This window comes from Salvia miltiorrhiza, chromosome 2, assembly GCF_028751815.1.
Source record: "Salvia miltiorrhiza cultivar Shanhuang (shh) chromosome 2, IMPLAD_Smil_shh, whole genome shotgun sequence".
Taxonomy (NCBI): domain Eukaryota; kingdom Viridiplantae; phylum Streptophyta; class Magnoliopsida; order Lamiales; family Lamiaceae; genus Salvia; species Salvia miltiorrhiza.
In genome coordinates, this window is record NC_080388.1 from 39,352,628 (window position 1) to 39,367,485 (window position 14,858).

General features: G+C 37.8%; 2 protein-coding genes across 14 annotated transcripts; both read left to right on the plus strand.

Annotated features, from left to right (window-relative positions):
* Window positions 1-498: 498 nt before the first annotated feature.
* LOC131012388 (zinc finger BED domain-containing protein RICESLEEPER 2-like) lies at window positions 499-3,027 on the plus strand. Its single transcript, XM_057940318.1, has 3 exons — window positions 499-1,350; window positions 1,456-2,759; window positions 2,862-3,027. Exons 1-3 carry the CDS (start codon window positions 534-536, stop codon window positions 2,901-2,903), a joined length of 2,163 nt encoding a protein of 720 aa, XP_057796301.1. The 5' UTR covers window positions 499-533; the 3' UTR covers window positions 2,904-3,027.
* Window positions 3,028-6,194: 3,167 nt separating this feature from the next.
* On the plus strand, window positions 6,195-8,669 carry LOC131012389 (equilibrative nucleotide transporter 3-like). Of its 13 annotated transcripts, none has more exons than XM_057940319.1 (10): window positions 6,195-6,426; window positions 6,527-6,593; window positions 6,681-6,788; window positions 6,875-7,030; window positions 7,131-7,274; window positions 7,358-7,463; window positions 7,557-7,732; window positions 7,814-7,986; window positions 8,062-8,320; window positions 8,398-8,669. In XM_057940319.1, exons 2-10 carry the CDS (start codon window positions 6,546-6,548, stop codon window positions 8,506-8,508), a joined length of 1,281 nt encoding a protein of 426 aa, XP_057796302.1. In that variant the 5' UTR covers window positions 6,195-6,426; window positions 6,527-6,545; the 3' UTR covers window positions 8,509-8,669. The 13 variants fall into 13 exon arrangements, with proteins under 13 accessions (XP_057796302.1, XP_057796311.1, XP_057796307.1 ...); XM_057940328.1 differs by having other exon boundaries at window positions 7,829-7,986; XM_057940324.1 differs by having other exon boundaries at window positions 6,684-6,788.
* Window positions 8,670-14,858: the final 6,189 nt, after the last annotated feature.

The window sequence follows — 14,858 nt, forward strand, 5'->3', positions numbered from 1 at the left end:
TTTGGCCTTTCCGTCTGCTGCTGCCCCGCCGTCTGCACCCGCCGCCCTCTCCGTCTGCACCTCTAGCGTCGCCTTCTCCGTCAGCCTCTCCGTCTGCTGCTGCCGAGTTATGTACGGGAGTTTATGTGAGTTATATACAACTACTTTTGTGTTTGGTAGAATGTGTTTACGCTAATTGTTGTTTGGTGGCATCTGCTAAAATAGAGACTATTTTGTTAGAAATCTGTTTATTAAATCATGTGAGCATCTGTTTATTGAATCATGTTTATTAAATCATGTGAGCATATTTTGTGAATCATGTCAGCATGTGAGCATATTTTGTTAGAATTTTGTTAGAAATCTGTTTATTGAATCTGTGACCATGCTAGAATCACACGCCTCATCTACTACTTAAGTTTGAATAATTGTTGGTCTGAAGTTTGGCCTCATCTACTGTCACTTGTGATTTTATGAAGATATTGATACTTGTGATTATATTTTGTTAGAAATTATGAAGATATTGATACTTGTGATTTTATGTTTGTTTGGGCAGAATGGACAACTCAAATTTAATAGAAAATACACCTCAAGAAGATGAGATTATGGTGGAAGAAAATGAGGTGGAGAAAGAAGTTGTGGATATAAATGATGATAAAGATGGTAATACAATAGAAGGAGATGATGGAGAGAAAGATAAAGAAGAAGGTATTGATGGAGAAGATGCTAAAGATGGAGACAAGCAGGAGGAGAATAATGTTTTTGATAAGAAGAAAAGGAAAAAATGTTCCAAAGCTTATGATGATTTCATTGAATTGACAGGAGATGATGGAACTACAAGGTTTCAATGCATACATTGCAAGACTTTTCTTGCTAAGACGTCTACTGGCACAACATCTCATCTTTGGAATCACTTGAAGAGGTGTTTGCAAAAGAAGCTTCACTTGAAGAAGCAAAAGACGTTGCAATTTCAGCCTGTGAAATCCAAGTTTGAGATGAATCCTTTATCTGATGGCAGATATAATCACATGAAGCAGAGAGAGGCCGTTGCCCATTGGATTTTAATGGGTGAGAAACCATTTAATGCTGTAGAGAATGATGGTTATACTTTCATGATGAGTATAAACCAACTCCAATTTGAGAAGATTTCTCGTGCTACAGCAAAAAAAGATGTCATTAATGTTTATAACATTGAGAAGAAAAAATTGATGTTGACATTGAAAGACATCAATAAGATTTCATTGACCACTGACATTTGGAAGTCAAAGGTGCAAAAGATTTCTTATATGTGTGTCACTGGTCACTTTGTTGATTCAGAGTGGCAACTTCAGAAGCGGCTTCTTAGCTTCATACCTCTTCCTCCTCCACATGGAGGTAATACTATTTGTTTCTTTACATAATGTTGTCTTTCATTAAATTTATTGATAATGACTCAATACTTATATATATATATATATATATATATATATATATTTTCAGGTGTTGATATCTATGATGGGCTTATAAAGTGCACAAAGGATTGGGGAATAGAGCACAAGGTTTTCACCATCTCTGTGGATAATGCCTCAAACAATGATGTGGCAATTCGAATTGCTAAAGAAACATTCTCTAGGAGCCGTAAATTGCCATTGGAAGGTCAGTTGTTTCATGTTCGGTGTACTGCACATATATTGAATCTCGTTGTTCAAGATGGTCTTCTTGCGATTAAGAAAATCATTGAAGATGTCAAAAACAGTGTGAGATTTATTAACCAATCAGAGTCTAGGTTGAACAAATTCTCTGATGTTGTGCACCACTTAGGAATTTCTGTGAAAAGGTTGATCATTGATTGTCCAACTCGTTGGAATTCTACATATGAGATGTTACTTGAGGCATATAGAGTTAGAGATGCATTTCCTATTTTTCAACAAAGAGAGCCTTCATACCGCTGTTGTCCTAGCATTCTTGATTGGATGAAAGTGAAGGATGTTGTTGACATTTTAGAGGTTTTTTATGAAGCCACTCATGTGATTTCTGGAGTTGATTATCCTACTTCTAATGTCTATCTTGGTGTCATTTGGAGAGTCAAGCATGTTTTGAATGAAAAGGAAAATCATGTTGATGAGTTCATTAGAGTAATGATTAAAAAGATGAAGGAGAAATTTGACAAATATTGGGGAAGTTGCAATCTTTTGATGGCTATTGGAGCAATACTTGACCCTAGGTTCAAAATGAGGTTGGTTGATTTTGCTTTCCATAAGATATATAATGAGATTGATGCACGTGCAAATATTATGAAGGTTCGAGATGCATTGTATAACTTATACTTTGAGTATGTTGAAGTTGATAATGCAAAATCTCGGAAGGGTACTACTTCAGAAAGATGTTCTGCTACATGCACAAGCTCCACATCTCAAGGAAAATTAGTGCCTAGTGGTTTGTCTATGTTTGATGAGTATCTAGACACTGTTGAGGTGAATGGTCCTTTGAAATCGAAGTTGGACATTTACTTGGATGAAGGGGTTGTTAGAAGTCAAGATGGGGATGGAGCTGTGTCCTCTGAGTTTGATGCATTAGCTTGGTGGAAATCTCAAGAATTAAAGTTCAAAATTCTATCCACTTTAGCTCGTGATGTTTTGGCTATTCCGATAAGTACGGTTGCGTCAGAGGCCACATTTAGTGCAGGAAGTCGAGTATTAGATCCTTATCGTTCAAGGTTAGGTTCTGATATGGTAGAGGTTTTAGTTTGTGGAGCAGATTGGATTCGCCAACTTCATGGAATCAAGAAGCCCGTTATGTCACATGTAAGTTAATTTTCTATTTATCTAACATACACACACACACACACATTATGTTTATATTTTCATAAAATTGAGCTCTAATATTTATTTTCTTCATCTTGTTAGGAGGAAGAAGCACCTTTTTATGTCATGTTGAACACCACTTAAGTTACAAGCTTGGAGGAAGATTGGATGCTTGACATTTATTCTACTATCATGTTATTTTGTTGAATTTGAAACTTTTCGTGATGTATGTTCTAGATGGATATTGTTTATTTTACAAACTTTTAAATTTGTGGCTTATATTGAGGATTCCTATAGTGGAATTATCACTTGATCATTTATTATTGTCCCTTTATTGTTATGTGTTTATTTGGTAAATATGTTGAATATATACCTATATTATTGAACATTTTTTTTTCCTTCAGAATTTCGAATCGAATATTTTCGAATCGAATAGTATAGAATACAAGTCGAATACTCGAATCGAATATTCGAATCGAATATTCGAAAAAAAATTAAGGTACTTTCACAAGACGAATCGAATACTCGAATCGAATCGAATAATTCGAAAATAGCAACGAATCGAATAACGAATCGAATTTGGTATTCGAAATCGAATCGAATCACGAATCGAATATTAGTATCATTTCACGAATACGAATCGAATATGGTGATATTCGCTTCGATTCGATTCGATTACAACCCTACCTGTAGCCAATCGCATACATATTTCCAGATAGCAACAGCAAAAGGACATGAGAGAATGATGTGGTTGGACGTCTCCTCCGGCGTCGGACAAAACGGACAGCCACAGTCACCGTCTTCAACTTCAATCGCTCTTTTCAAAAGGTTAGACCTCGTGGGAATTCTATCTTGGACTGCTTTCCAGATGAAGGCTGACACTTTACCAGGAACGAACTTCGTCCAAATCTATTGAAAAGCTGATGAATCACTCTCCTCGGATGATGATTCTTTGTGTAAACGATCATACATCTCTTTAATTGCGAACCTGCCGAATTTCGACCCAATCCACTCCAGAGAATCGGCCTTTGATTGATCAATGGACACCCTACATATCAAAAACCAAAATTCAAGGAATTCAACAAATTCACCAAAATTAAACACCCTTGCCCAAGAAAACTCCCAACACCAGACCCCCTCTCTAGCATATCCCATCTCTCCAACCTTACAATCTTTTTGATTAGTTAAAGCAAATAACTTCCTAAACCTAAGCCTCAAAGGAATCCCGCTCCCAACCCAAGGATCTTCCCAAAAGATTGTGGACATCCCGTTACCAAGAGAGAAATGAAGGTTCTCAAAAAACACCTTACCCTCTAGACCACTCAGAAGACCTCTCAAATCTCTCCACCAAAAAGACCCAGTGTTAACTGAAACCCTTCTCCTAAATCCCCCCAGACTGTTCCCATATCTGAACTTAAGGACCCTCGCTACTGAAATAGAAATTTTATTGAAAAGGAAAGAAAACCTAGACCCATGAGTGCACAAACGCGACTGAGGGTCGGGCCTCATTAAAACCTCTTCAAAGAAAAGAGAAAAAATAGTGTCCGTCTAGAAATAGAAAAGGAACTGGCGGGTAAAGGAGAAGGAAACACCTCAGGAGCTCCGGCCTAACCATCACCCCTAGGAGTCCCAGTTCACCCAAACCAGAAACGAAAAAAACCAAACAAGTAGAACAAAACAAAAAAACCAAGACAGTCCACCAAAAGCAGACAGGACAGCAACACCCCAACCAAACAGCAACCCGCACGACCGTACGAAGAGGCCAGTGGCAACCACCAAGAGCAACCACCACCTGAAACAAAAACACAGAGGAGCAGACACGGAAAATGCAGCCAAAACAAAACCAAGGAACAAACCCACTAAACAAGAAACAAGGAAGAAGATCCCCAAAAAGCAGATCAAAAGCAAGTACAAAGTAACCACCACACCAACCAAAGCGGAACACCGATCAACCCACAACCAAACAAAGCACCTTCCTATCCAACTCTCCCAAGGTCAGTACAGAGCCAAAAGGTGCGCCAAGCTAAGGCTTTAAGATGCAACAACAAGCTGATACAATTCTATCCACTCAGACCCAATTCTCCGTTATAAGTGAGTTTCCTAATGCATTGGCCTTTATAATCAGTCTCAAAACCATACAGAACATGCATAAACCTTGACAAGAAGTCAAATTAAAAACAGGCATTGGACTTAAGGATCCTTGCCCACAATGCATTTATTGTGGAACATTTTTTTAAAAAAGAAAAGAAAAGAGAGAGAGACAAAACTATTGCACAACCCGCCAAAACATTGAACCTTAATATCTAAATAGTAAATATGTAGTGCATGTATAAATGCACCGATTTATTTTATAGATTAAGGGAGCGTTTGGTTTGAGACATAAAAAAAGGGATAAATTATATTTTTCACTTTATATCTCGTTTTTTATGTAATAAAAAATTTAAATAAGTCATCAAGAAAAGATATTATATCATTTTATAAAAATTTATAATAAGACAAATATTTTATCATTCAAAACAGACAAGATGTAAAAAATATAATTCCAATTTAAATAAATTTTAGCACCATATTCTAGCCAAAACTATATAGTAAAAGAAAATTTTATTCATATGAATAAAATTGTGAAAATAGTAGAATACTTTTGTAACGTGTATCAATGTAAAATACTTTATTATACATTTTTTTTTTGTTCCTATTTATACGATTTTTGCAATTATTACAAAATTTTGTGAAAATCGTGTAATAGCAGTATTTTATATTATTACACATTTTTTTGTAAAAATGTGTAATAGTTGCGATTTTGGAGGCAGTATGAAGGTTGAAGTGGCGACGACGATGATGACAAGGCAGTGGAGATCGAGACGACGAGACAAACACGGGAGAGGGAGTGTCATAGTGGTGGTGGCTGACGCAATCTAGAAAGAGAGAGGTGAGTATAAAGAGATAGACGAACCGTAAAGGACGGCGGCGCAAAAATGGCGAGAGAGAGGGGATGTAGGGTTTGCCTTTCTTTGTATTTCTTGTTTTGAATAATTTTTTTAAAGAAATTATTAAAGATATATTAGTATATTTATACTAAAAAAAATATTTTTAACCTTTTTTTTATCTTCATGAATATTAGTATTTTCTTTTACTAGATGAAAATGAATAGATTAACCTATTAAATTTAAATTTATATTTTACTATATTATTGTTTCATTTAGAGGGATAAAAGTTAAATGCTAGTACTACAATTTTAATGTATTGCGTGGATAAATTATACAGATTCCTTTTACATTGCTTTTTTTATTCATTTCCTTTTCACTTACGCCTGCAAAAAGTCTTCTTTATTGGCGCATTAGCAACTTGGTTGGGACCATTTTCTCAAAGAAAAAAGAAACGGGTTTGGGCCCCATGTGAATATCCTATATATATATCTCTCTCAAATAAAAGAAATGGAAACGCTACATTCAAGGAAACGTAATGAATGATTCCGTCATATAATGGGAAAACGCAATGAAAATTATTCTAGTATATCTTTTCCTCATTTACTGCCACACAGAATCTTAATTTAATTTCAATATTTCAGCCACATTTTATTGCCCGTGTTTTCAAAAATCTGAACACTCTTTCTAGTTCTTCCCATTTGGCAGCTGTTCAAAAGTTGACTCAATTTCAAGGATTTTGTGTAAATCTTGTTTCTTATTTATAACAGTTTCCCATTTTTTCTGTATGAATCTGTATACATCTTCTTCACATTAAAATCTGCAGCCTCTCTCTCTCTTCAGTTTTTTTGGAGGAGCAGCAATGAGTAATGGAGAATCAAGCATCGTCACAGCTCCTACCAGGATTGAGGTCTGCGTTGAATTGATTTTTCACCCTTGAATTTTATTCCCAACACTCAAAATGATCATTTTTTTGTGCATATTTTGATTGAAAAAGCAGGGGAAGTCTAAGGCAATGGTGGTTTGTTTTTTTCTTGGACTCGGATCTCTCGTCTCATGGAATAGTATGCTAACAATTAGTGATTATTACTATCAAATTTTCCCAGTAAGTTTAGGCCTTCAATTCAAGACGTTTTCCCATAATTCCCTCATTGATGAAAATATTTCCTAATCTACCAAATTAATTTGCAGGATTACCATCCTGCAAGAGTACTCACTCTAGTTTATCAGCCATTTGCACTTGGATCAATGGCGATTCTTGCTTACAAAGAGGCCAAGATCGATACAAGGAAACGAAACATATTTGGTTACACTCTCTTCTGCATAAGCACATTTGCACTTCTCCTAGTAAGTTGTTCATCTTTTTTTGCCCAAAATCGATGGATTTTCCTATTGCAAGAAGATTCTAGAACTTAATGAATGGTTGTTGTGGATGATTTGAATGAAGATCGATATAGCCACATCGGGGAGAGGAGGGATTGGAAATTATATAGGTGTGTGTGTTTTTGTTGCTGGTTTTGGAATTGCAGATGCTCATGTTCAAGGTGGAATGGTTGGGGACTTATCTTTCATGTGCCCCGAGTTCATGCAGGTCTCGTCTTTCTCGACTCCCATTTCGTCGTCTCTCTTTGACAACTTGTGTTGTATGTCAATGTTTTTGTGTGAATCGTGCAGTCATTCTTCGCTGGCTTGGCTGCTTCGGGTGCCTTAACCTCTGGCTTGAGGCTTGTGACAAAAGCAGCTTTTGATAAAACTGATAATGGACTTAGAAAGGGAGTTAGTGAGTCTCTCTTTGTCTCTCTCTCTCTCTCTCTCTCTCTCTCTCATACAACATAGTCTCAATTAGTTGATGATAATTTTGTGATGTGTGCAGTGTTGTTTCTTGCAATCTCCACCTTCTGTGAGTTTCTGTGTATACTGCTTTATGCGTTTGTGTTTGGGAAACTGCCTATTGTGAAGCACTTCCGCAGGAAGGCAGCATCAGAAGGGTCGAAAACAGTTTCAGCCGATCTTGCTGCAGCCGGAATCAAGACTGGAGATGGCGAAATTGTAAGACAGTTTGTGACAACAATTGCATAAATTTTAGGTATTATTTGATGCTGCATTCGAAATCTTGATGCCAGATGATAGCTGTTGTTGTTGCAGGTAGATGATGTTAAACAGGATCGGTTGAGCACCAAGCAGTTGTTGCTTCAAAACATTGATTATGTTTTGGACCTTTTCCTTATATACGTGCTCACATTGTCGATTTTTCCTGGCTTCTTGTATGAGAACACGGGTAATAATCACGGACTAGGCGATTGGTAAGTCACCATAGCAACAACAAGCTTGTTATATGACTGAATGAGTCGAGCTTGAGTTATTTTATATGAATGCAGGTATGCGCTCGTCCTTGTAGCAATGTACAATGTGTGGGACCTAATCGCAAGGTACCTTCCTCTGATCGAATGCATAAGGTTGGAGTCAAGAAAGGGCCTCACGGTCGCGTGCTTGTCGCGTTTCTTGCTCATTCCTTGCTTCTATTTCACGGCCAAGTATGGCGATCAAGGATGGATGATAATGTTGGTGTCGTTCTTGGGGCTGTCCAACGGCTACCTAACGGTTTGTGTCCTCACTGTTGCTCCGAGAGGCTATAAGGTAAAGCCCGTTGTATGAGAGCTTCACATTCGTCTTCGTTTTGCTTTTTAACGTTGGTGAGGTGTTTGTGATTGCAGGCACCGGAGCAGAACGCTTTGGGGAATTTGTTGGTAGTGTTTCTTCTTGCTGGTATATTTGCGGGCGTTGTTCTTGACTGGTTGTGGATCATCGGCAACGATACGTTCTAAACGACGTCGTTTTCATTTGTACAAAGAAGTTGAAATGCAGTGGAAAAAGCTGGTGGTATAGAATTGATGGTTCTGCCATACTTGAAGCATGTGTTTCATATTAAAGGAAGTGTAATGATATAAACTCTTTTTCCATGAATAGAAAATAAGAAATTTGCTCACTTGCGTATGTATGTAGTTACAAGTTGGTGGAGTTTGAATCGCAACGACGTCTTCTAAATCAATTTTGTTATATGTAGCTAAGTAGCTTCACCTAATATCGCTTTATGTTTTCATAAATAGATTACTAGTCGAAACATTAACCAAGTTTAAACAAAGATTGCTATACTATTGAAACATTAACCAAACGAATTACTCCCATTGTCTCACTATTGTTGTTGAAATTTATGCACGAGGTGGTCTTAGGTACATCCGGATGTACCGTACACCTGGGTTGACCCGTACCCAAATTTTGACCCACATCCTGATCCAAACTCGCATCTTGACTCAAATCGTGTAAATGACATTATTCGATTATACAAATGACACTGCCTGTAATTGACACTATTATGTTATACAAATGACACTGCGTATAAATCACATTATAACATTGTAAATGACACTGTGTATAATTGACACTATTCAGAAATATAAATGACAATTGACACTATAAGATTGTGAATGACACTATAATATTTTAAATAACACTACAAGATTGAAAATGACACTATAGCATTTTAAAATATTATAGTGTCAATTATAAGTAGTGTCATTTGTATAACTGAATAATGTCATTTACACGATTTGAGTCATAATGCAGATTTGGATTAGCATTCGGATCGGAAATTGGGTACGGGTCGACTCGAGTGTACGGTACACCCAAGTGTACAAGAGATTTTGTGTTTATACGCATATTGTAAATTAATTAATAAATAGAGGTTTGATGAGTAATATCAACAAGATTATATTTGAAAGAGGAATAATTGTTGATTAAACAAGTAGAGAGAGCGAGAGAGAAGACTTGTAGAGAAATAGAGAAAGAGAACCGAGTGAGAAAGGAATAGAAGAGAGAGATCACGTTTTTTTTTTCCCTCAACTTTTAAAATCCTCAAATTAGAAGAAAAAAAAAGTATTTGGATTAGGTTAGCGAATAAGAATCCTAAAATTTCACATAACTTTCTCCAATTTTAAAAATTCGATTACTTTTCTTGTTTTCTTATAATTAAATTAAATATAGAAATTTAATAATTAGGAATCTGATTACTTTCCAAGAAACAATATAAGATATTTATAAATGTTAATGGTGTGATATATGTGAAATAGATAGTGAAAATCAAATGTTAGCTACCAATTTAATCTCAATAACTTCTAGCCAACTTTGATATTATGAGACTTAAATACTTTTATTTTAATTTTGTATTTTGTGTCCCTTGAATATAAATTGATAAGAATTCGTACAAGTCGTGACGCCCAACATCCTAGAACACCTTGTATGAATTGAGACTATTCATACCCATTATACTAGGGTGATGCGCGCCATGATTTGTACAAATAGTCCTCATTCGTACAAAGCGTACCATTGGCTGATACTACTAATTATAACGACTAGTGCAAATCAACGCATTCCTACTAAAATAACTATAATTTTGTCTGTATTTACTATAAGGGCAATTTTGTCTGAATTTTTTAAAATTGAATATAATTTACTAAAATATTTTAAGATGATGGCCTCCTTTTAATTTCCACGATTTATAATGATTATTTTAAATTTTACCTTATATCTATAATCGAATAAATCAATTTAGGCGTCTAGAACCGAACTAACTCGTCTCCCCTCACTCGTCTCAAAACAATAATGTTTTTTTAAGAGTAAAATTTTGAAATAGCCAAAATGAATCATAAAACACAAATTATGGACACTCATTGAAAAAGCATAAATTTTGGCCATTTTTATAGCTTTGGGACATTTTTGCCCTTAATTGGGCGGACTGGGTAGGGTCAAGAGCGCGGATCACGTGCCGGGTAGGATCAGACACGCGGGTCGGGTTAGGCACTTATGGCACTTATGCTTATGGCACTATAAGTGCCATAAGTGCCAACGAAATTTTTTTTTACTCCCCCTGCCCTGTCTACCCCCAGACACCCGACCCCACCCACCCCCCCCACCCACCCACGCCCATGCCAAAAAAAAAAAAATTACTCCCCCTGCCCTGTCTACCCCCTAGACCCCCGACCCCACCCATCCCCACCCATCCTCCCCCCCACCCACCCCCAAGCCAATTTTTTTTTTACTCCCCCTAGATAAAAATAAATCAAATTTTACTTTTGTTATTTTATTTTATCGCACTTATGGCACTATTAGTGCCATAAGTGCCAACGAAAATCCAAAATAAAATAAAGTAAAATGGTCTTTTTAGCACTTATGGCACTATTAGTGCCATAAGTGCCAAACATGCAGAACAAATATAGAAACAACAACATCATCTAAACCCTAAATGGATAATCTAAATCCTAAATGGAACATCTAAACCCTAAATGAATAATCTAAACCCTAAATGGAATATCTAAACCCTAGGGGAAGTGTTTAAAAAGGTCCCTTTGGCACTTATGGCACTAATAGTGCCATAAAATAAAATAACAAACGTAAAATTTGATTTATTTTTATCTAGGGGGATTAAAAAAAAATTGGCTTGGGGGGTCGGGGCTCTAGGGGGGTAGGCAGGGCAATTGGAGTAAAAAGAAAAAAAAAAATTGGCTTGGGAGTGGGTGGTTGGGGGGGGGGTCTGGGGGGATAGACAAGGTAGGGAAAGTAAAAAAAAAAAAAAATTGGCTTGGGGGTGGGTGGGGTCGGGGGTTTAGGGGGGTAGACAAGGCAGGGGAAGTAAAAAAAAAATTGGCTTGGGGAGGGTGGGTGGGGTCGGGGGGTAGGGGTAGACAAGGCAGGGGAAGTAAAAAAAAAATTGGCTTGGGGGTGGGTGGGGTCTGGGGGCAGGGGAGTAAAAAAAAATTGGCTTGGTCGTGGGTGGTGGGGGTGGGGGGGGTAGATAGGGTGCAGAGAATTAAAAAAATAATTTTTTTTACTTAGGGGTATAATAGGCATATTGCCTAATTAATGGCCATAATTTGTGTTTTTTCAATTAGTGGCCAAATATTGTGTTTGCATCTTCAATGTGGCCAGTTGACACCATTGTTTCTTTTTTAACATATTTTTTAGATTATTTATCTTTCGAACTTTCCAAAACATATTATTTTTTATGTTTTGAGACCGATTTAGCCATCAATTTAAGTTTTAAAATATTTGTAAATTCTTACGCCCTAAAATGAAAATCAACGATCATCGTGATTCCAGTCTAGAATGTTTATGTGTGGCGGATCTATTGCTGCCCCGCCTCAATTTTGTTGAAGTTACATCTAAATATATTAATTATAATTTTATTTTTATTTTTAGAATTATAGTATTTAATTACAATTAAAATCATGAAAATGCATAATTCTCACCCCATCTATCTATTATATGAAAACGCAGTTTGTGGCAATTTAGCAAATAAAACAACATGTAAAGGCCAAATATATTGAAGGCTGCGCATCAAATCCAGAACAAAATCCACAAAAATAGTGATATTCTATATCAATATAATCCCTATAACCAATAACCTATTAAATATAATATTTTTAATTAAATATAACGGCAATTTAAACAATAACCCCACTAAGTACAATAACATTCGAAATAATTTAACAAATGTAATGAAATAGATAAAATATTTAAAAAAAAAATACACCACTACTATTAAATGACGATTTTATATAAAAAAAGGAAAGAAAAAACCTAAAAAAAACCCTTGAAAGCACAGAAGGAGCAGACTAAGGGCCGAACCTCATTAAAACCTGTTCACTGAAAACCCAGAGGGAAAAACCGTGAAAAGGAAAAAGAGTACTCGTCTAAACACAAAACGAAAGTAGGGAAGAGCGGAAGGGAAAGTTTCCGGAACTCCGGCCTAACCATCGTCCCCAAACTATCCCGGCTCTCACCCCACGAAAAAAAACTAAACGGGCGGTTAGAACCAAACAGCCACACATCAGCCCTAACTACCGTTTCTGACGCAGATGGCTATGCGAAGCCATGTCAAGACGAACCGCAGCCCTAATCTCCTCAATCTCGTGCGGCCACCACCCTTCCGAACGTTGTTGGTTAGCCATTAAATCGGCCGCCTTGTTTCCTTCTCTAAAGATGTGAGAAACCTGCAGCGAGAAATCATCTAACATCTTTAAAATCCTATTCCACGCCGCCTTAAAACGCCAAGGCACATTCAAAGAACGAGAATTAAGAATGAGTATCACGTAGGTGGAATCGGCTTCAATCCAAAGTCTGTGCCATCCACGATTGTGAGCAATTTGAATCGCCGAGATAACTGCCAGTAGCTCTGCTTCAAAGGCAAAACCCGAGCCACCTTTGAAGTGAAAACAACCACGCACCACATTCCAGTTATCTCTAAACACCCCACCTGCAGCAATAGTGCCCGGAGTTCCCGTCGTTGAACCATCAGTATTCACTTTGATCCACGGCGCCACCGGTGGCCACCAATGTACCTCCACAAACTCCGGAGGAGGAGCACTCCTGGTATTAACACCCACTACCCGGAGAATCAGATAATCCGACCAAGAATTCCACATGTAGCCTAATTTAGCAAAGTTATTATCAATCTCTTTGAAAGCAACTTTCACAGTGTGGATGACACGACGTGCTTCGAACTTTTGATTATCAAAGATACAATTGTTTCTCTGCATCCAAATGGCCCAGATGACCGTGATGATACCCGCTTTCCAGAAATTACCGATGAGGGGACTAAGTTTATACTGCCAAGCTACCACAAAAAAACTATGAATATCACTCTCTTGCAACCCTTGATTGAAATTGAACCACCCAAGGAACGTAACCCAAATATTCTTCACACGCTCACAATTCCAGAAAAGGTGATCCTGAGACTCACTTCCTTTTAAGCAAAGCAAACAAACGTTAGGCGTGATCATGCCGTAGCGGATAAGGCGATCATAAGTCGGCATTCTATTATGAAGAAGACGCCAACATATCAAGGAACGTCGAATCGGAACAAAGGATTCCCAAAGCCAAGAACCCCAAGACACCTTCGGAAAATGATGACAATGCTTGTTGAAGGCCAGCGCAGTAGTGACATTCCCGTGCAACGAGGGTTTCCAGAAACGCACATCTCCGTCAGTGCCCAGAGGAGTGAGCAAAATATCACACACTATCTCAGGAAAAGCATTAACAAAGGCTTGCGTGAAATGCCAGACCCCATCATAGAAGTAATCTGCCACCGATTGAGTAAGAAACGGAAGCATGAAATGTGGAATACCGCATTTATTCAAAAGATTATACCCAAGCCAGTCGTCATACCAGAACGAAGTAGAAGCGCCATCACCAATATACGAGTACGAATCCGCCACCAAACCATCAATTTCCTCACGTAAGCTCATCCAGATAGTAGAAGCAGCCACCAGAGATTTACTACGCCCAAAGCGATCGAGATATCTATCTCTAATTAAATCATATCCGAACTCACGCCTACCAACCACCTTCCACGCCATTTTCATGAGATAGCTCTTATTCATGAGCTCGAACGACCTTACCCCGAGACCGCCCTCCTCCTTAATCGAGCAGACCCTTTTCCAACTCACAGAACAAGACGGCGTTTGCTTGATGTTGCCAGTCCAAAGAAAATTACGGCAGCACGCATCGAGCTCCTTAATAAGAGCTGTCGGCCATCTATAAACCATCATGGAGTGCGTCAGGGAGCTTTGGATAACCGACCTGATCAGGCACATCCTCCCAGCCATCGACAACTGTAATCCCTTCCATCTCGCGAACTTGTTGATCACACGATCATGTATCGGTCGAAGATATGAAGCACGCACACGGCCCTTAAAGATAGGAACCCCAAGGTAAGAAATTGGAAAATTGCCTTGAGAAAACCTCAATATGCTCCGTATAGCCCTGCAGGTCTGAGATGGAACTTTGCTAGTAAAAAAAATTTGCGACTTATCCTGGCTAACAATTTGATCAGAAATTTGACCATAATACTCCATAATTTTCTGAATGGTATTAGCGTTCGTGACCGTGGCATGACAGAAAACCAGAATATCATCCGCATATAAAAGATGAGTGGGAAAATTAATTCCCTGTCTCATTTGCATCGGTGTAAGGGTGCCCGCGCTAACACAATTTGCAAAGAGCCTACCAAGAACATCCTCGGCGATTCCAAAAAGAATCGGAGAAAGAGGATCGCCCTGACGAACACCCCTTGAACACGCAAAATAGCCTTTAAGCTGACCATTGTACAGAATAGAAATCC